Source organism: Symphodus melops, assembly GCF_947650265.1.
Source record: "Symphodus melops genome assembly, chromosome: 9".
Lineage (NCBI taxonomy): Eukaryota > Metazoa > Chordata > Actinopteri > Labriformes > Labridae > Symphodus > Symphodus melops.
The window spans coordinates 18,271,200-18,294,183 of record NC_136699.1 but is presented as its reverse complement, the minus strand read 5'-3'; the positions used below and the strand labels follow the sequence as shown (position 1 = coordinate 18,294,183).

At 43.5% G+C, this 22,984-nt stretch overlaps 1 protein-coding gene across 1 annotated transcript in view; it reads left to right on the top strand.

Annotated features, from left to right (window-relative positions):
• ebf1a (EBF transcription factor 1a) overlaps positions 1–13,784 on the top strand; it is a 55,435-nt gene extending 41,651 nt beyond the window's left edge. The window contains 8 exon segments of the mRNA XM_079352606.1: positions 104–112; positions 115–191; positions 4,149–4,214; positions 4,967–5,129; positions 6,330–6,509; positions 8,939–9,136; positions 9,630–9,698; positions 10,855–13,784. Of these exon segments, the coding sequence (XP_079208732.1) occupies positions 104–112; positions 115–191; positions 4,149–4,214; positions 4,967–5,129; positions 6,330–6,509; positions 8,939–9,136; positions 9,630–9,697 (761 nt within the window). The 3' untranslated portion in view covers position 9,698; positions 10,855–13,784.
• Positions 13,785–22,984: the final 9,200 nt, after the last annotated feature.

Genomic DNA, 22,984 nt, shown 5'->3' with positions numbered 1-22,984 from the left:
AAGAGAATCGCTTGTTTCGGTCTCCCTCCAACAGGAGGTGTTTCCATTATGAAGAAATCGAGCATTAAAGGATTTTCTTGTCTCTCTGTCTACTTCTCCTTAGCGCTGAACGAGCAACCATAGACTACGGCTTCCAGAGGTTACAGAAGGTCATCCCCAGACACCCCGGAGACCAGGAGAGATTACCCAAGGTACATTGCTCTCAGTCCTCTTGTGGCTATGTTTGCAATTAATTTAAAGGAATCCGACTTGGTGACACTGGTACAGAGCGATATTGATAACTTCTAGAGTTTCATAGCACATATGAATATATATGGCACAAGGGGCAGCATGACCTCACATACAGAGGAGTAACTGTGTGCTGCAGACAGTAGGCTATACATGACACGATGTACGCACTAAAACATTTTTTTTTATCATATATTCATGCTCATTTTATGCCCAAACAACACTTTATTTGCAAAAGCCTAACGCACAAGCAACTCTATTCATCCTTCCACTGACTATAAGGTCATTTAGACTGGCAAAGTGGGAAGGGAAGGGAGGGATGGAGGAGGAGGAGAGGGAGGAAAGGAGGTTGAGGGGAGAGAGGAAGAGAGAGGCAGAAGCAGGTTAGGTGATCCATCATAGCTGTCGCGGTCTTACCTCCTGCTGGTCAGTGGATCGAAGTCAACCCGGTGGACTTTATTACTTCCAGCACACACACACACACACAATTACACACTCTCACACTCACACACACACACATACACAAACAGGCTCACACACTCACAGGTAGCAATGCACCGACACAACTCTTTCGCCTCAACGCGCACACACACACTGCGCAGAGGGAAGTCACCATGAGCAGAGATGAAGAGCGCAGCTAGAAGGAGGATAGAGAAATCGCCTGTCCTCGCTGTGTGTCATGTCTGCTGGATACAAGACGTGTCCAGTGAGTTCTGGTCTTTAGCCTATCACCCCCCCCCCCCCCCCGATCTTTCTAAATATCTAAGTGTCATCATCTTTTTCCTCTCCTCTCCTCTCCTCTCCTTCCTCCCTTCGCTACGTGGTGTCTCTTCTCTTCTAAATGAACAGCAGTAGCTGGCAGGCCCGGTTGTTCATTTCAGCTCTATTGATTTGTGCCTTTATTGAGGTAATAACAGTTTGTTGGACCACACTTCTCTCAACTGTTGCTTCAATCACGAGGGAGAAGGTGCAAAAGAGGGGCCAAACACGGACAACTTCTGCTGCAACAAATGTCATGGCCACCATGGCAACACCTCTTTGTGGTTTTCTGTCTTTCAGCAATGTTTGAAATGTGTTTGAAGCATCATTTTCAAAGGCGTTCTTCAATGGATAGTGTGTATTTTTGGAAGCTGCATTTGTAGGAGTTAAAAGAGTTAATGTATTAACTTCAGGAAATGTTTTAGTAGCTCGAAAGAATACCGAAAAAAAAATCTGAACTCTGGATGAGTTCAACAGCTAAAGGTTTTCGAACCACTTGCAGAAAATTCACCAAAACAATCAATAGCATTACGAAGATGTTAGCTGCTTGATATTACTTTACATTGGTCAACATGCATTCCTAATCCTGTATTCATATTCATCTTCTTAGTTGGTACCCAGCCTCTCCAAACAATCAGGTGACTAGAAGACTCTGTGGCATCTTAGCACATATACTGTGATTTTTGGGGGGCTACATCTTTAAGTACTTAAGAACCAAGTAAAGAAGATTATTAAGAAGTTATTTTTCATTAAAAAAAACCCTTTATTCAGTAATACGGCATCTGTATGTCACCTTACTGTTAGCAGCTAAAGTAGATGTGATTATTTGAAATAGTAAATGCTACTTACACATGAGTGTGTACACAAACTACTTCATGCCAATCCTTCATAAGTTAGTGCCCCAGTTGGTGTCGACCTTTGCTGGCCTCACCCATGTTGACTTTGAGTGATTCACACAAAAATTAAACCTCCCTTCAACGAACCTCAAAACACATGTTGTGCAGCGTGCAGAATATCTGCTAAAGCCTCCTGACCGTCTATATGTCGTTGTCCAGCTGAAAACAGCCCCCCTGCTGTGCTGACAGGTCTATTCAGGCGCTCAGAATAAAGATGGAGGCACAAAGCAGGCTGCAGGGTGTTTAGCTGAGGCTGCGGTGTAGCTGGGGGTCTGGGGCCGGCTAATGAGTGACCGCCCTGCCAGACGGGGCCAGGCTCTGCTCTGGATCAGGTTCCCCTTCCTGTTGACGTCTCCGTGGGCCTGACTTTACGGGAAGAGACCCTGCGCCCAGGAAATGGTCTCCCCTTACAGTGGCAGAGCTCGGGAGGCAGCACGGCGCTAACCACATTTATCTGTTTATCAGAACGACTCTGGAGCGCTGCCTAATCGCGTTTAGCTGCTGGACAGATCCCTCCGCTAACGAGAGACTGATAGGTACAGACAGGGAGCAGAACCACCAGAGAGTGATTAATCGAGACAATGGGAGAAGAAGAGAGAGGAGAGAGTGAGACATGAGACTCAGGTGAAAAGAGAAGGGTGGAGTTTCGAGACGGAGACGTGCAGACAGACAGACGAAAAGAAAGAGCGGAGGGCTTCAAAACTCATAGCTGGTGACGAGAGGCAAAAAACAGTTTTAAGATGAAGTGACGAGGGTTTCACATATCCTCCCTGAACACCACTCAGCTCCAGCTGCGCATCTGTTTGTGCCCTAATGCCTTACTCTTCTTACTCTTTCCTCATTTCCCCTCCTCCTCCCCATCTCCTTCTCCCCCCTACTCCCTCCCTCCCATCATCCATCCATCTACCTATCTAGCAATCCCTGGGAGGCATGTGGAGTCGAGGAAAAGCAGAGAGAAGGAAGCGAGGAGCGGGTGCATACATACTAAAGAACCACTTACCTTCCTAGGGCCTCTACGTCTCTCAATCACCTCGAACAGGCCTCCTCTCTGGTCTCCCCCTCTTTCGGTCTCCTCCCCTCTTCCTCCCTCACTGCCTCCCCCCAGATAGCGCTAGTAATGGGAGGTTAACACAGAGGCAGCGCTCCCATTATTGAGTGAATTTAGCACCTCGGACAGCGCTCTACAATCTTTATTGCTTTGCTGACCCTCTCGTCATGTCCTGGGCGTGCTCGACAGCCTCCACATGTGCACGGTGGCTGCGTGTGTGTGTGTGTGTGCGTGTGTGTGTGATATGAGTCTGATTGAAAGGCGGTGTGTCACGGAACAGAGAGCACACATGCTCCAGGGCTTGTTCACAGCGAGGGATACACTCAGGAGGGTATAGCGCACAGCGTGTGTGTGTGTGTGTGTGTGTGTGTGTGTGACTAGAAGGGAAGGAGGGAGAGAGAGAGGAAAACGAGGGGAAGGTTGTAGGGGAGGGGGCTGCAATTTTCTGGTTGTCGCGCCTCCAGCATATATCCTGGCCCCGGCACATTAACTTTTAAAAAGGGTTTCGTAGGGCTGTAGGTGTCTACATCACACACACACAGACACACACACATATCAACGACTGCCTAGAGTCACCCACTCATACACTCAGGGAGAGAAAAGAATAGAGACGGAGTGAGGAGAGATAGCAGGGTAAGCGGGAGAAAATGAGCGCAGAGAAAGTGGCAACACTACGCAAGGATAAATGTTTGATGTGGGAAATTCCACTCGGCGCTTTTCACCTGAGCAATGATGTTCTACATTTATCACACAAAGTGGATGCAGGGCTATTCACTTGGATCATTACCAGGGTTAATACAGGGCAGGAGACGGGCGTGTCCCGGAGTTGTATAGCCGTCAAACTGATGATATGTTGTGTTAAATGAGATTGATGTGTGATCATGTGCGCTGGATTCATGATCCGCCGCTGACAGCAGGCGAGGAGAAGACGTAGAAAATGCTTGACTGATATAGAGATGTAGGCTCATGTTTTATTCACAGATAACAGTATCTTACCTCTGCTCTCCCAAACTGCCCGGCTTGTAACAAAGTGCCTGGACAGGCCCATTTCTCTTCCTCTGCTTCCTCTGTCGGCCTCCTTCCTCTCCTGCACTCTCTGTTCTGCATTCACAGCATAATGTAGGACGTGAAGTGTAATAAAAGTGACTGAACTCTGCGAGCTGTCACGTTCTTGATCAATCCCTTTTTTTTCTCTCTCCGTCTGTGCTTGATTTTAGGAGGTGATCTTAAAGAGAGCTGCCGACCTGGTGGAGGCCTTGTACGGGATGCCTCATAATAACCAGGTAAATACTTACACAAACATCCAGGCAAGCATCCGTTTATGTCACAGGAAATGATGTGTGTGGCTCAGCATGAGGCGGTGTGTGGAGGCAAAAAGTTGAGTCACCCACAAACGCATTACATGAGATTAAGGTAGAGTTTTTGTGCTGTTGACGGAACAAGGAGAAGTTCAATGAAACTGAAGGAGGATAACAAGAGAAGTAGATGAGGACACATGAAGCAGGGAGGAAAAGAGAGTTAACCCTTTATAGTGCACTCATTGAAATGCTTTGAAATGCAGAAATCCAACCTCATAGTGTTATTGGAGGACATAACAGAACTTTATTTTTGTAAAAAAACAACGACAACAACAACATGAATTTTTTTAATTTCATGTAGAAAAATAAACATTGACAAAATTACCATATTTGATTCAAATGCAACAATAGCAATATCAGTGACGTTGGGGGATCTCTTCTGATTGGCTGAGTGAGGATCACATGCTTCTCGACCTTACTGAGGTGCAGAAGGGTGGCCATATGTAATGTGTACTGAAATTACCAAAAATAGTCACTTGCCCGATAAAGGGTTAACGAGTCTTCTCTCCATTTATTGGAACCAGTCCCACCACTCCCAGTGACCACTGATAAAAACCACTGCCAGGTTTACATGCACAATATCTGAAGAAGAGATCCAGCATACTTGTGAGACCATCAGGCATCATCAAGGACACATTTCCTCGTCTTCTAATTCCCTTTTTTTTTTTCTTTGCAAGGAGATGATTCTGAAACGAGCTGCAGATATCGCCGAGGCCCTCTACACGACAGTGCCACGAGGGCACAATCAGCTCACTGGCCTCGGCAGTGGCTCCGTCCACGCTGGTATGATGGCTGTGAACTCCTTCACTGGGTCAGAGGTGGCACAAACGGCCAATCAGGGTGAGCAAACTCAACAGGAAACAATGAATGTGTCATCGTGGGAGAAGTGGCAGTGATCTATCTTATTTCTGTTTGGTATGAAGGATGTTTAGTTTAAACATGAGCAGCGCGACAGGGACATTTTATTTTTCACGTGGGAAATTTAGAAAGTATGATTTCCGAAACTTGAAAAAGGAGGACAGAATGAGTTGGAGGAGGAGGGGAGCTGGAAGAGAAAACACGGGGAAAAAAACTCAAGATGAGGGAAGAACGAAGGTGAGAGAGTGAAGCATGGAGAAAAAGGGAGCCACGGATGGAGTACGATGGAGAAATATGAGTGGGTCCTAGGGGTGTGTATATTAGACTGGGGTCGGCCCCCGTCTGACAGAGAGAGATGTGGGCGCAGTCAGCGGTGATTCATCACGTGTATCAGGGGAAGGAGAGGAAAGCAGCCTCTGGATGGGTCTCAATACTTCCAATGAGCTTGCCTTGCCTCTTCCTCTGTCCTTCATCTGGAAACATCTTTCGGTGTGAAGAAAACAACAGATATCAGCTGAGCGCCGTAAAGGATACAGTTTGCGACACATAACGGATGCAGTCGGGGAATCTGTGAGTCCTAAATTCCGAAAAGGGAGGCTCTACTAGCAGGGAAGAGCAGCCTTTTGTTGCACTAGAAAGCAGAACATCCTGATGTTTCTTTCCAGCTCTTTCTTTTCTTTCTCCAGTGTCAGCACGTTGGATCTGAGATGTATTATCATAGTCCTCTTTCCATCTGCTCCTCTTTCTGTTAGCTGCCCCTGTAAAGCATAAAGGAGGATAGGGTCCTGTCAAAGATACTGGCTTCATTCTTTATGAATTACAGAAGAGCTGCAGAGGCCTTTTAGTGTTAATTGCCTTATCAATAGATCTGATGTTGGAGAGGAGCCAGTGAGGTTAAAGGCCTCTTGTTTCACTGGTCATATTGCAGCTAGTTCCCTCTCGTATCATTCTTTCTTTGCTCTGGTCGTTTCTTTTTCTCTCTCATGTTTTTCCCTATACTGTCTTTTCAAATAATTTCCTTTTGCTTTTATTCCTAAACATTATCTGTGAAGTGAAGAGACTTTCTAATTCCTTTATATTTTCTATTATTTTTTTATTTTATTTTATTTTTTTTGTCCGCCTTCTGCTACAGCGCTAACACCTTTCCTATCTCTCTGTGTCCCTGTCTGTCTCTGTCCATAGGTTTCAGTAGGAGTACAAGCAGTGTGTCCCCTCATGGTTATGTCCCCAGCTCCACCCCCCAGCAGAATAGCTACAGCTCTGTCTCCACTAGCATGAATGGCTACGCTAACTCTGGCATGGCAACCTTGGGCACCTCGCCCAACTTCCTCAATGGATCTGCAGGCAACTCGCCCTATGCTAGTGAGTAAACACACCACATCCTAGATCTGAATCCGAGAGGGAAAGGCTTAATCAAGGAAAGAATAAGCTAAAAAAAAAAAGATTGAATCCAATCCCTTTAAACATAAATCAGCAGTATTTCACAGGAAGTTAGACCAGGAGGTGCCAATAAGAAGGGACACAAAGAAGAAAGTGCTGCGGTTCAGCTGGCTCATCTGTTTCTTTAAGAACAGAGTCAAACACAAATCCCCACTTTATTGGCCAGGGGAGCAGATCACCTGCACCCCTCCGCCCCAACACACACCCCACCAGCTCTGCTCACACACACACACACACACATTCACCCTCTACATTAAAGACCCTTGATTAAATCAATAAACTAATTGCTAGAGAAGCAATTCCATTTCAGCGCTTTGATTCCTGGGTGTTAACAAGTATTTTAACAGGCTCATCGGCCCCACACAGACACTTTCAATCAATGGCCCCTCGGCCTGCCTTTGTAGGTCCAATTTTCATTAATTGATTAGTTAGGCCCCTTCATAAATGGATTATGACTTTATTGCGAGGATTTGTCAGGAAGAGCCATAAAAGCTAAGTGTTGGATAATAACAACAATAAAGGCAGAAGCAGATATCAGAGGGCAGGTGAAATACGACTGGCTTGATTGTAAAATCACTGAGGGGGAAAATGCTCTTAGTATATTAGCAGACAAAAGACAAACCCAGGAGCTGTGGATGGAGAGGGTGATGTCAGAGGGAGACAGCAGTTGGGTTGTAACGATAACCGTCAACTAATTGTTGCCTGTGGAGTCTCATGTCTATAACTTAGAGCAGGTGGAACATTATAGCACTATATATATATATATATATATATATATATATATATATATATATATATATATATATATATATATACAGTATAGCTTTAATATCAGGAACTGAAGTGTTATACAAAATGATGATGTGGACCTCAGGCTGACGACTTCACATATTTACTTTGAAGCCTGGTCAGATAAACGTTGAAAAAGAAAACAGACTCTGTTCATATGGACTGTGGATGACTTCACTATTGATAACAGAGATTAAACGGCATTAACAAATCGCAGCTCCATCTCAAAGAGATGAACTGCTAAGGGAATAGAAAATCAAAAATGGAGGAATCTTTCATGTAGCTGATGAGCTAGGAGTAAATCATCAAATGTGCAATCAAGAAAAAAAAAGACATGGTTTACAGAAAGTTATGAGCTTCAACATATTAGCCTAACATAGAATAGTAGTACTTACCTGTTAGTAACTGAGCTAATGAGCTCTCTTCCACTTTTCAAGAAACCATTCTAAAATGAAAATGGAAACGCTGCACACAAGGAAATAAAAAAAAGAAGCTCACTGAAGTATTTTGAATGAATAGAGCCAGTGTGTTCTGGCTTACTACCCTGTAAGATACACTTGGTATCTATAAAAGCTACACAATCACAAACTAAACATACGACTGTACATCACCAAGCTTCTATATTTTGAGGATACATGAATAAGTTGTGTGATTAGGCCTTATACTTCCTGTATGTGTCTGACCTGGGGTCCAGGCAGACCTGGGGGCACAAACACTTTCTGCTCAGGTTGTCTGAATTAGATTTGCCCATATTAATTAAAATCAGGATAGCACCTTTAATAGATGGTTTACACAAACATTGTTTGTCAAGGACCCGTGTGTGTAGGCCTCTTCATTAAGAGTGTTAGAGAGATATTTTGAAGCAATGTATCTTATCTGTCGATATTTTTCCTTGAGGGTTTTGCAGTAGAAAAGGGTTTGGGGGGAAAAATTGCTTTAGATTGCGTGGCTGGACATCAGATTAAAATCAGCAATAAAACACAAAGAAGCAGGGATTTTTGACACGCTGATGTTAACAGTCCATTTTTACACTTATACAAACCATTTGCTCACTTGTTAACTGATTCATCTCTGCTTTTCTGTGACAATAGATGAACTGGTAGAGTCTTGTTTGTAACTCACAAATTACAGGTACTACACCCAGAGTTAGCAAGAGTTGTTTATCAAGCATTTGCAAGCCTCTAGCAACAGGATGAGTCATCAAAACAGAGTGATTAAGGGAGAAACAACTTTGGGCTGTTTTCAGTGCAAGTTTCCAACTTAACACATTTTTGTCTTAGCCAAGGAATATTTAATTATCAGGTGATTGCTTAACAACCAAAAAAAGGTTGCCAAAAAAGTCTGAGCCAAATGATCTGAGTCCAAAACATTATCCTTCCTACCATCATCCATTGATCAGTCCCTTTCTGCTCATCCCGTCTGCCTGTCCTCTGCCCTCGGCCCTCTCTCTAACCTCATCTCCCCCTTTCCATCTTCACCTTTCCTTCCGTCATTCATCCCTGACGTGCTCCCTGTGACCCCCCCTTAATCCCTCCTTTTCCTACCCATCTCTCTTCTCTCAGTCGTCCCGTCGAGCCCCACCATGGCCTCGTCCACCAGCCTGCCCTCTAACTGCAGCAGCTCCTCCGGCATCTTCTCCTTCTCTCCGGCAAACATGGTGTCCGCTGCCGTCAAGCAGAAGAGCGCCTTCGCCCCTGTGGTGCGACCTCAGAACTCACCCCCTCCCACATGCACCAGCGCTAATGGTAACGGCCTGCAAGGTAAGCTAAGACATGTTAGCATTTATTTAAGAGGCCCCTACAGACCGTATAAAGATGGACAACATGACAGCTCCCCAACAGTGAAACCAAAACACGCAAACTAGCTGCATCATAGGTCATAAACACCTCCTCCATGTTAACAGATGGGCTGTAAGTCAAACCAATAAAGTGACCGTACACATAGTTGTTACTGTGCTGAATATGTCATAGTGTTTATATTTAATGGCAATCTGTCAGTTCCCAATGGGGGCCTACTTTGGCTTCTTTCCCCTTACACGCATCAGTGTCTTCCAATAATAGAGACCGACTGTTTTATGCATAGTTAAATCAATCAAGATGACCAAGTCTTCCTCTCAATCAAGTTTTTATTGTGCTTTTCTTCACCTCTTTATAACAATTTCTCACTTTTAACCCCACTTCCTCCTCTTATTCCTCTTTTCTTCCTCATCTTCACTCCCCTCCCAAACCCCTACGCTCTCCTTCCTCAATGTAGATCAGTCTTTTGTGGACTCTAGCAAGTACTCATCAGCCACCTCTCTGCAAGGCCTGGCCTTCTCCTGAAGTACGTTATAATCTCTCTTCCTCCGTTTCTCTCTCTGTCTGACTCTAGCACCAGCAGCTCGTGCTGCCCTTCTTCTCTTTTCTGTTTTTATTTGTCACTCTTGACTTGTCAGAGAGACGGCATGCATCCCATTTCCTGTTTTCACTTCCTACTTCCTGCTCATGCTCCAGTGGGTGTCTTTGTGGAGGGGGTGGTGCTGGGGGAGGGCAGGGTGGATGTGGGGGGGGGTGTTATGACACCATGGGTCATTCTTTTCTCCCATTTCCATCGAACGAAGCACAGGGTCTGTTGGTCTAGGCAGGATGTTTCATGGTGTTGAGATCCTGCGAGAGAGAAATGATGGATGGGAATCTTTATCAGAGCCCAAAGCTAAGCACTTCCTCACTTCCTCTGTCGGCGTTGATGAGTGCTGACCATGGTGACCCAAAGGCCATTGGCCACTGTGCACTGAACACACTGACACACAAACACACACACACAGCTGGAGACACTCAGGAAATAACCAGGGAATTAGTGGATTGAAGAGAGAGGGGGATCAATAGGGAGCCAATATGTTATATGAAAAAATCCTCACTGTGATGGCTTCTGTGTTAAAATGGAGTGGAGTGGAAAGGGGGAGGGGGAGTTTGGATTGTGAAGGTGAGGATCTGGGCATTATATAAGGAGTTAAAGATTTGAAGAAAAAAAAAAAAAAAGCTCCCCAGAAAGACTCATTGGTTCCATTACCATGTTAAACTATTGAGTTTAATTTCATCACCTCTGTTGTCCCACGTCATTGCGCCTCCCTCTCGTGTTGGAATCATGCTCCATGCGCCGCACAATGGCATTACACAATGTAACTGCTAACAATTAACAGTGGCAGCTCTTGCATGAAGCTGTTCAGAAAGCCTGTGATAAGTTGAATGATGCTGTCAGTGTGCGCCAAGCTAGCGGCGCAGCGCAGAAAAATGTTTTGATTTCGGGGCCTCGGAATGAAGAGATAATGAGGCAGAGTCGTCTTTGTTCGCCAGATGCTGGAGCACATTTCTGTTATATGGCTTTTGTGATGACAGATGAAACCCAGCAATCACGATTGACCTCTCTCTCTCTCTCTCTCTCTCTCTCTCTCTTTTTTTTTTCTCCTCCTCCCCCCTCCCCCTCTTTTCCCACAAAGCAGCGATTCCTGGGATGATCGTTCCACCCATGTAGAGGATCTGGGATAGCTGAAGATTTGGGAATGTTGAGAGGAAAAAGACACAGCAGCAGAGTCTGGCGAGTCTCTGTTTTGCTCCGGAGCTGAACTGAAGGAAGTGAAGATAAGACTTAGGACTCTGTAAAACTCAGGCCTTTCCATTGGGATTTCATCTGAAGGGATTGGGGAGGAGAAAGAAGGAACGGCACAAACCTTTGTGATGTTATTCCCCTCATGGTTGAATTAGTGTAGCTTCTCTGACACGGCGTTGGATGGAGTGTATAGAGACTGATAGTTTACCCACAGTGTGACACTGACCTCATGAAAGGAGCATTTATTTATCTTTATGTTAAAGCCAGTAAGGTTTGGGTTTGATTACTAGAGAGCCCCCACACCGTCCTGCAATCCCTACGAATCGCTCAAACAACACGTGTTGGTTTGGCCATGAAGTTTACATAATCTCTGTCACAATAGAAGATGCTTTCCTTAGCTCGGCCTCCTCGCTGAAACCACAAAACAACACACCGGCCAAATGGAACTAAGGTCAACAAAGACGAAGGAGAAAAAAAAGGGAAATCACAAAAGAACAAAATCAACCCTCAGTTTTGCTGCTAATTATCCCATAAATCTAAAAGTTGTGTAACAAAATCTCCCTAACATCAGCATACACGCCTTTCTTTCTTTTTATTCTTCTTGGTTTGTTCGTTTGATTTTTAATGAAACTGTGAGGACTGAGCTGTTTGCAATATGCTTTTCTGCTTGTCATGTGAAGAAAAATGGCAAGGATTTAGACGAAACTTTGAAGGGCGATTTTAGAGAAGACTTGAAAAGCCAGAGGATGTGTGCGTCCAGCCAGCACTGTACTGACGGAGGCTAGCAAATATCAAATTAGAATAAATGCGTGATATATGTGATATATTTTTGTATATAAACAAACTTTTTTTTTCATTTGACTTTTTTTTGTTTTTGTTTTTTTTTGCGATAGCTCTAGTTTGAAATGTAAACATTAAATGTCTTAAGGCAGCTTCTCAGTACAGAAGATAGATTTACTGTGTGTGTCAATATCTCATCTGCTAAACATGAGAAACATGGATTTGGATACAAAAAGGGGATTCCTGTAAAATATCCTATAAATAATGTATTTATCCCTTATATTTGTACATTGCCTCTCACCCTCGTTTAGTTGTGTCGTGTAAGTTTAATACAGTAAGTGAACATATTTCACAGTGTTTGGTTTCATTATTTACTGTTGTCTCACACTATTTAAATGTGACTTTTTTATCTCTTTTGATTTGTTTTGTATGTCGATTGTTTTGCGTTGCTATTCATGCTTTTATTTGTTGATTTCAAAACATGCCATTGTCTATTTTTGTATTATTTGTAAGTTAATAAAAAAAGTTCAGTTTTTGTTCCTTATGAAAATGTTTATTGTATGGCAAAAAGTAGCATCTTATTCAGAGTATTTGGTTGAAGTAGATTTTTTAAGAATATATACACACATTAATATATACTGTAAATCTATATCTTTTTGTTTGAACTCTTTGAGGCTTTCAGATTGAAACTGTTCTTGAGCTGATAATATGCATGGGTTCTTCTCTTGAGTGGCACTTTCTTTTTTGTGTGTGCAAACCAAGAGATCTAAGAGATTGCGCTGTGTTTTTCTTTCTTTGAGTTCCTCTTTTTCCCCTCTGTTCTTTCTTTTCCTGCGTTATTTATGCCTGCTTACAGACTGTATCTATATACTCTTTTTTTTTCTGTCACTGTAATCTTTACCAGCAGTCTAGATGCCTTAACAATGCAAACCCATTCTTCATTCAATCACGTGTACAGTTTTCTACCCTGACCACAATTGTCTATTGCCACAGAGGAATTCATGGGAACTTGGGGACAAAGCACAAACCCACTCTGTTTGGTGCTGAAGCCAGACTAGAATACAAAGAGCCATAATTCAACAATCACACACACCCCGATGTACTATAATACTACAGCAATGGCACGCTTTGAAGGACACTCAGAGGCCTGTCCCAGCTGTGCATATTGCACTTTTGTCTTTTTTTGTAGTGATTATGTAGCTTTTCTCTGATTAATGAAATAATTCAATCCGCATGTTGGTAATATTTCTCATGAACCACAGGATCACAGCAGTGTGGCAACATGACGCTGTGTTAATTGTAGTACAAAGGGGCACACAGCGGAGATAAGCACTGTCACAGCACAATTTTAATCTCAAACATGAACTCGTAGGTCGGACTCCGGTCTCTGACAGTCGATCCCCTTTTTCCCTGTATCAGCCTTCAGACAAAATGGCTTCATTACAAGCTAAACAGAACAAGAAGAAGTGAGGGAGCATGAAAGTGAGCTCCTCGGCCCCTCAGTCATTTCTGTAGTCTTTTCTTTGTGTCTGCCGTGTGTCTTCAAGCTGTTGCTGGACAGAGAATAGGGCTTTTCTCTTTGCTTTTCTTTCCTAGAGACTGGTTTTGTAAAGTGGCTGGAAAGGAGCGTTTAAACAGAGGCGCCTGCTGACGGACGAGTGTTTTTCAGGCACTTATGTGCCCGCACTGGTCAGGCTGGTGCGGGAGGGGCCACACCATATCTGTTTCAAATGAACTACAGAGGTCTGTTGTCATACAATGGCTTCTTTGTAAGCAGAGTTCCATCCTGATTATGAATATTGGTAATGGGTGACAAAGTTTTGTATTTAGGTAAAAAACAAAAAAAGATGCAAACCAAATAGCTGGTGTCTATTTTTTCCTCTGTTTTGTCTTAGACTGCAAATACACTGAACAGCTCTACGATATAAGGGAAGGAAAAAAAAAATCTACTGTATAGATTGTTATTGTTTTTGATGAAAATTGAGCTGTAAGATAACTTTTGGACTCTCACAATGTTGAATTAAAGTTACCTCTTGTCTGTGACATTGTCAGTTGTCATTTTGTCATTTTGAATGCAGCTTTCGATCTTAGAGAAAAAAATTGCGAAAAAATACCAATTTAGGTTCTTCCATCTCATAAAATAAGGAAAAAATTTATATTTCAGTCGAGTTGTTAATATTTTATGGCTTTAAACAATTGGGCTCTACATTTTGGTCAGGCAGTTTCCTGAGAAAAGGAGAGCTGGCTAAGACTAATTCTACAGGTCAGAAACAGGCCTGCATCCCCTCCCCCTCTCGGCTCCTCTCTCTAATGAATCTAATTCATTAATGCATTACTGATGGCATGGTGAACATGGTTAGCCTGACAAGTTTCCTCCTAAACATATTAGTTAATGATGATTCCAAGGTTATTAATTGTGAACGCACCAGCCCTCTATAATTGAGTCATCATTTGCATACCCGGTCATCAGCAGAAAATTAATTTCTTTTTTATTTTTTGCATATCTAATTTAGGAGGCTGCGATTGGATTAGCTCATGAAAATAGCGGATCCCAGGATTCTGCTGACCTCACAGTGTTCCAGGGTCTCCGCGGTAACTGGAGGCTTCCGTAGTGCTAAGGGGGGTTGGAGTGGGACGACCTGGAAGTACTGATGAAATAAGGACTCGTAAACACAGTGTGTGCTGGCGTGTGTTTGCCTCCTTAATTACCCATAGGTTCATAACTGCTCAGGGCTTTTTTTCTCGCATACATCAAATAACAGAGTTGATAGTTTGCTGACAAACAGTAAAGTGGGTTGTGTAGTGAGCACGATTGAGCCAGTAAGGGGTGGGATATTGAATTATGGAGGTTACACACTCAGTGCCGGGGAAAATGAGTCCTGGAGCCTATAATGTTTTTGATTAGCGAGCCGAGTCACAACCATGCAGCTCAAGGGATTCTACTTCCCCCAAATGCGGCCTGTATTGCAACACACACGTACACACACATAAATCATAAATACACACAGACAAAAGGTGAACCCATTTTGCTCTTTATTTCCAGCAGATTTTCAGGCCTGGATAGACTGGTCAGTGTGGGAGCAGGACAATAGGAGTGGGAGGCGGAGGGCAGCGTGGAGCCAGCAGACCTCAGGCCTCAGGAGACGTAACATTAAAGACGCTATTCCTGGAGAACCTCGGCTCTTCTGCGTACTGAAGGCAAAGGCTCCACACATCAAGAGAGATGCTGTTCAGGAGCTTCTCTGCTACTAGTTTCCTAATGAAATATATTAATGCATATATTCCTCAACATCTCTCACTCTCCTCCTCATTTTTTTTTTTGTTCATTCTCCTCCCTGCATGGACACATGAAGGGAGGAAGAGTGCATGGAGAGAGAGGGAGAGAGCATATTTAAAAGAAAAGCAGGAGTCCCCATGGGGTTCCCGTATAAAGAAAGGAAAGAAATGGTAAGGAGAGAGGATGGGAGTTGGGGGGGGGGGGGCGTGGGCTGAGTTTAAGGGGGGGTATTCAAAATGGAGGCAGACGTAGACAGGAGAGGCGGGATGAATATTAATAATACTCTATGTTCTAAAAAAAAAAAACACAGCAATGGACAATATAAAGAGATGATGAGGCCTTCCCCTCTGCAATGTGTGTGTGTGTGTGTGTGTGTGTGTGTGTGTGTACAGGTCCATGCATGCTCCTTACATGCAAAAACACCCCTACCAGTAAGTATAGTGGAGGCAAACCCAGAAAGAGAGTGCACTCACTTTCAGGTTTGCGCTATGGCTTATATGAAGGTGTGTGGTCGTTTCCCACAGTAATTATCCTCGCTGACTGTGGGTGTCTGTCTATGATCTGTGTGCTACCTGTCAGAAGGAGCCTGGCAGAGCCTATGCTTTATATTCCCTGTAATTGCTGCTGCTAATTTACTGTGCGTTGGCCTAATGAGTAGGGAGGTGAGGGGCTGGGGTATGTAATGGATGTTAGAGAGATAGCGATAGAGAGATGGATTTCACCACTGCCGGCAGAGAGAGAGAGAGAGCGAGCGAGGGAGCGAGAGAGGAAGAAGGGGAGGAGGCCAGCGAACTGTGTGTGTTAAGCGAGCATGTAGAACACTTATCTTTATTGTTCTACTGAAATGAAAAAAAAAACCAAAAGATAAGCTACTTGCCCCCCCTGCATTCCCCTTCTCTCTCTCTCTCTCTTCCTCCCCTCAGTCTGACAGTACAGTGGCTACTGCAGCGAGCACATTAGACAAGCTTTTTGTTATGTTGATTGATGATAAAAGCAAATCCATAAATAATATAGATTATTTATTCCATTTATTCACATGCTAATTAGTGCTGGGAGCAGATACCTCAGAGAGATGGCTTTTTTTTTTCTTTTTCTTTTTTTTACCCCTCGTCTGTTTCAGTGCAGCCAGATAGACCGACGGACGCAGACACACACACACACACACACACACACACACACACAGAGTCACATATTAATGTCATTCACACTTTGGAGCACCAATGGCGTCTTGTGATGGGGACACGTCCACCCTTCATTTCTCTCTAATGAGGTCATGATAGAGGCCAGTGGTTTCGGCGCACACACACACACCATGTGTTTTTGGTCCTGACGAGCGACGGATTGACAGGGTCGCCTTTGATTGATGCATCGTGGTTCCTCCACATGTTCTACAGCTCAGTCATTTAATTATGTTTCCTAAGCATCATTAAGTACCATTATATTCCATCATATTCTAATGAGAGAGGTGGCCGGTCGCAGGACAAGCTAATTGGTGATTAATGTTGTGTATCAGTGAGAGAACAATGCAAGATTGGCCGTTTAATGACACAACACTGTATTTAAGTGCTGAATATGTAAAAGACAAACAGAGGGAGGGGGGGATTAGAGAAGCTGTGATTGAAACACTCGCACAGGTCTTATCTCACACTACGCCTCCCTCGGCCCTCTTGGCCTCGCACACAAACAAACACTTTCTTCTTTATTCAGAATTGTTCACCTCTTAGCCACATTATACACACTTACTCAGATGATTCTCCAAAGCGTCTCCGCAGGCGTAATTCACCTGCTCCTCCAGATTATCCACTAACTCAGTATTGATGCACTGATTCCCAGGTACGCACACACACGAAAGCACACGCACACACATAACACAGAGACACAAACATCCTCATCTGATATTGACATGCCGCACGGCTGTAGGTGTTTCCATTTAAGGTCAGTCGATTGCCTTAAGTATGTAATGGTAGGAGGGGGGTCCGTAAACATGTCAAATTAGCAGTAATGAATGACCAGGCACAGGCAGGGGGAACTGTCAGGGTGCACGGCCAGGACAATGCATTATCCTGAGTTATCCCAGTCTGCCCTCCTTATAAAGAGACACACACACAAACAATCACAAACTCGCAGGACCCATTCGAGGGTCACACACTCTGCCTTAATGGGCCGTGTTGCTGATGTTGTGTCCAAGAGATGAAAAACACTTCAAGGAAAGAAGACGTCGACACACACTGTTAGATTGCAGGAAGTTCAGAGGGAGGATTGCACCGAATCAAAGATTGACAGAACCAACCAGGACGAAAGGAAAAAAAAATGACAGGAGAAAAAAAATGTATGAAAATAGATAGAGAGACAGATAGCCAGCTAAGCCAGAGGGAGAGAAAACAAACGGTGGTATTTATTTTTTCTCCTTGGTGTTGAAACAGGAAAAAGGACCTCTGGTTTAATAAACCATGAATCCTTTCACAGAGGGTTTGTATGTTATTCTTCGGAGAAACAGATACGAGGGAAGGAGAGGGAAGACAGGGGGAAGGAGAAGCAGGGAGCAGTGTGAGGGGTGGGTGCTCGAAAACCATATGAATTTTAGTTCTCCATACACACACACACACACACACATCCACAGCCCTAAGCCCACTTCCAGGCTGTATGTTAGTTTTGGGTTGGAAGTGTGTGGGATGAAGAGGAGGAAAGGGGGGTGCAGATCCTCCTCAGAGTCAGAGAGAGCCGAAATGAGAAGTAAAAGTTATACTTCCCATCTGTAAACGATTAAATCCCTTTCTTCTTCCTTTCTGCGTTTGACAGTTTGTGAAAATAACTCTCTCAGATATTCGTCGCCCAAAGAAAATCTTGGGCTCACCACAACAATGCTCGAACATCAGAACGTGTCAAACGCAAAGACAGAAAAAAACTGTCCACTTGGATTGTTAGGATTTTTTTTTTTTGTATAGATGTATACAGCACACTGTAGATGTAGGCTGATACATAAACATGTACACAAACATGAAATCTACTGTCTCTGTACGTCGTCTCCTTCTCCTCCCTCTCCTCCTTCTCTCCTCCCCCCTCCTCCTCTCTCCTTCCTGTAACAAAGGTTACATTGATCATGTTCCTAAAAGAGAGCCTGTATTTCCACACAGCCTCGGCCTCTGATATGTTTTCTTTGGCAGGTCAGGCTTCTACTTTTGTCATTCACTCAGCATATTTTAACAAATTAGAAACATTAGACACCAGGATGGCGGCGATGTTTTGGTTTGCTTTCGAAACTCTTACAGTCCCCACAATTATATTTCAAAACACGGGCGAATTGTTTGACAGGCGAGCAGAATAAAACCCTAAAACAACGCTTTCATTAGAAACACATGCTCCCGCAATTAGAACCTAGCATTATGTTAATGTGTGTTTGCACTGGTCCTTTTGTTGTTGTGTGAACGGTGACAACGAGTGCGTGTGTATGGGGTTTGAGTGCGTTTCAGTGCACATGTATGCACCCTTATATGTGTGAGAGTGTGTGGTTGTCTGTGTGTGTGTGTGTGTGTGCGCGTGTATTTGTGTGTGTAAGGGACAAAGGGACACAGTGCTCCACATAACAGCATTACAGATGGCTGTTGTGAGTGGTTGTGACAGTGAAAGCGAGTGAGTTCCCACTCCATACAGATGTACTCTGAGTGACCTTACAAACACACTGGAACTAAAACAGGCCCCCTACCTCTTGCTCTCACTCTGGCACACACTGTCAATTCTCACTCAGCCCTTGCGGGGCACTAAAAGTTGTTTCCTGAGCCAGGAATACATCAAGGGCCAAGAATATATAAGCAGAGAGCAGGAGAGATGCATAGCTATGGTCCAGGAAAGCATAACTTGGACTAAGTAAATATTGGACCGAAGGATTAGTAGCTATTGCCACCTATAAAAGCAAGACAGGTATGCCAGCCTGGCTTAACGACACCACGGTTTGACTTTGCCCGGGATTGTTTTACTGAGGAGCAGCAGTGGACAAAGAGGACATTTCAACAAGTTCACTTTATGGAGGAAAAGTGGGAAAAACTAGAAATGACTTTACGAAGCTGAACAATCCGCTCCTTCCTTTCACTGACTTAGGGGACGATATAAAAGTTAATGGAGAGAGGAGAGGGGTGAATTTTGTGTTTCACTGGATTTGAAAAAAAGCAGCACCCAGCCAGGTTTTATATTCTTGCATCTTACCCCCTTAAATTGTATAGTGCTAAAACAATGTGAATAAAGAAAAATTAAACAATTACAGACTCTGCAGTCCAAGTTACACTCTCGGAGAATGCTGCAAAAAAGCATTAAAATTTGTGATAAAGCAGAATAATAATCACTCTGCCTCTAATAGGTGACCATGTATGAAAATTAACATAATTTGGATATGTCACCTGCACATGGGTGGATCTAGTTTTTTTCTGACTAGGGTGTCATGCACACACACACACACACACACACACACACACACACACACACACACACACAATCTTGTTATGAATTAGCACAACAACAACAAAAATAACGATTGATTGATTGATAATTTAGGGTGGCCCCTGGTGTGGCTTATCAGTTCATAAGGGAGGCCCAGGGCCACTCCAAGAATCCACCCCTGGCTGTTCAGTTGTACAGAAGTGATTTGGCCAAACCTTACCGATTCACTTCTGATTTCTGTTTTGGACCGTTCAACACCACATTTGCTACAAGCTGCACATCATACATGAATCTCTGACAAAAAGATGGGTAAATGACGGTGGTAGAATAGCATGATGGGTTATGGCCTCAGATTCTCACAAGAAAGAAGAACACATGGCACAAAAAGACAACACCTCTGCTTTTCCGCAATTTGTGAAGTACTATTTTGGTGGAATAATAACTTCTAAAAAGATAGCACTTTCTGATTGGGTCTGCCTATGGCAAAAAGCAGCTCTATTGACTGTTGACCACAAAACAATAACTTCTTTACTTTTGCACCATTTCCTTTGGATTTTTTTTTTTTTTAGATTTTCATTCTTTATTTAATTTCTCATCTCGATATGATGACTATTGAAACACAATTAAGGCATTTTATAAACCACTAAAATGATGTGCAACAACCTGAAACTGGCTAACTGGATACTCAAACACTATGTCATGTTTGGTTTGGTTCGGTTCTGTGTTTCGTCTTGTTTTACTTTTCTATCCTTACTGTTTTGTTTCCTAGTATGATTGTTTCCCTGTATCCTTGTGTCCTTCTATGTTGGCTGTAAGTTTGTTCCTGGTGTTTAGTCTTTAGTGTTTTTAGTTTTGTAATGTCTTCTCCCCGTGCTTCTGTGTTCTCTTATATCCTTTAGTTCCTTGTGTTTCTTCAGTGTTCCATGTTATTAGTATTGTCTGGTTTTCAGCCTCTGTGTTTCCCTCCTGTCTTGATTACCCTGATTGTCCTCACCTGTCTTATTAGTCTCACCTGCGTCTGATCGCCCCATGTCTATTTAGTCTCTGTGTTCATTCCCTCATGTTGTCGGTTCATTGCAGTTTGTCTATGATAGTTGTCTATGTGTTTTGTCTCCTGTAGCCAATTTGCTGTTTCGCTCCTCTTGGAATTTTGGATTTAGTTTTGAGTAAGTTTTTGTTTAATGTTTCTGCCTTTTTTGTTAAGATAAATTATTTATAATAAAGTTTTTTCTGCACTTGGGTCCTCCTTCCCTGTTTTCCGCCTCGTGAACGTGACACACTAGCTTCACTTATTCAAATGTCGGATTACCCTCTATTCATCATTCAGGAACAGTATCTTACTCTCCACTCTTCTGGCACTTATCATTTTTCTACCCTCACTTAGTTTGTCTCTCTTTGTAAAGTCGACCCTACAAATATATTTGCCACACGTCTGTGTGAATGTCCTTATGTGTTAAGCACATAAAGAGGATTCTGATATCTCTAAAGGATCTGTCTTGAAGCATTTGTCTGCTTTGTGTGACGTTGAAGCTGATTTTGATTTTTGTCTTTGCTTGCTTGCTCGTTCTTTTATTCCTCCTCTGAGCCAGCTCTTTTCTGGTGGTGGATTGTGAAACAACAAGAATGTTTTGGGTTTTGTTTTTTTTTATTCTCGTGCGGTCTTACCCACAACATTTGTTTCCCATTTGACAAATTCTGGAAAAGAAATTCTTGGGAGAGAAAATGATGGTTGCATGATGGTTTCAAAAATACACTCTTTAAGAAACTCCTTAACCTATCCCTCAGATCTCCTTTGCTTTCTGTCCTTTACTTCCTTCTCCGCACCTTGTGTCTCTTGGTGTTGGTCCAAACAAAGTCACCTCATCTTGCAGTGTGCGAGATGGGGGGGTGGGGGTTAAAGTTTTCATCGAGCCCATGTGGAAGTGATTTAGCTGTAATCTCCTGTAATTGTGACTGTAACACAGAAACAGGCTGGAACAGATTGGCCTTGTATTTTTCTTCAGGGTCACTCTGGGCTTATCTCAATATTTAGCATCTTGCCTGATTGAGTTATCATATCACATTTGCTGTTAAGAGTTGAGTGATGTCAACAACTGTAACCAGAGAGTATAAAATGTTGCTCTAAATCACAATAGGAAGGTTCCTGTTTGGAGAAAGCACACACATCAATGTCAGAGCGAGCCGCAGAGACCTGACTTTCTCAAACGTATGACATTTGAGAGCGCTGTAAAGATGTGAAACAAAGATGCTGTGAAAATAAAAAAAAAAACCTCTACCATTACAGCATGACCTACCCTAGATCTGAACCCGAGTTTCCCTCGACCCGCGTTGCACATACTTTCTCTCACGCACACACAAAAGTCAAGAGCACTCTGCTCAGTTGCTGCTGAGGTGCAAATGGTTTATCTCCACGCATCAGTGACCCAACACTGCTCCTTCACCTCCCCTCCTTTCCTCTGTCCGCTCCTCCTTGACTCTGTCCATCAATGCTCCACCTTCTGCAACTCCTATCTCTGCACTCTCTTCCTTTTCCTCATAATTTGTCTCTTTGTCCTCTGTTCATTTTTCTGACTCGCGATTTGTTTTCCCTGCCGCTTCAGTACCGTGTCCTCCGCTCCCACCTCTCTATGAATGAGTAATCGTGTTGTATTGTACTCAGCCATCCTCATCCATGTTTGATAATGGCTCATTTGATTCTTTCCTACTACAGTGAATGGTAGACACTGAGAGCTGGGAGCCATACAGTTATCATAAAAAGCGTGTCAACTGCAAAGCCACAAAGCCTACAAGTGATTAAAACCCTTCAACTCGGGGTTACTCCATCACAATCATTAGTCTTTCCTTGTCCTACCTTCTGGCTGTAAAACCCACAGAGTCTAACCCTCCCCGTCCGTTAATAATATTCACTCTGCCTCTGATACATTAGCCAGTGAATGATAGGGCAAAGCCCTGGCCTAATTGCTTTCTTCTTGTAAAGTCTCAATTCATTTTTGCTGAGGAGACACAGAGACGTGTGCCTATAGCACGCACATACATGACACACAGACACACATAGGACCTGACGAACACACTTTCACACACTTGCACTTATACTTACGCACATCCCCACCTTCCCATTGCCGTTTTATGATGGATGGGGCTGAGGATGCACGGGGGAGGAGGGGGGAGACTGCGCGTGTCTGTGTGTGTGTGTGTGTGTGTGTGTGTGTGTGTGTGTGTATGTATGTATGTGTGTGTGTGTGTGTGTGTGAGCAAGAGCAAGTGTGTGTGTTGGTTGGAAAAGAAAGGAAAAAGGGGGAGAGAGAGAAGGAGAGGGAGAGGAGCTGAGCTGAGAAGCTCTGATTAACGACACAGAGAAGAGGTCCCAGAGGAGCTGGGGGGAAGAGCAGAAGTATCTAGGGCCAGCTGAGAGAGACATAGAGGGAGAGAGATGGGAGGGGGGGGGGGGGGGGGGCACGAAAAACAGTGGTAGAAAATGAGGGTGGAAGGAGAAGATGTTTTCTGTTTCTACATTCATTAAAAAAAAGACTCAGAA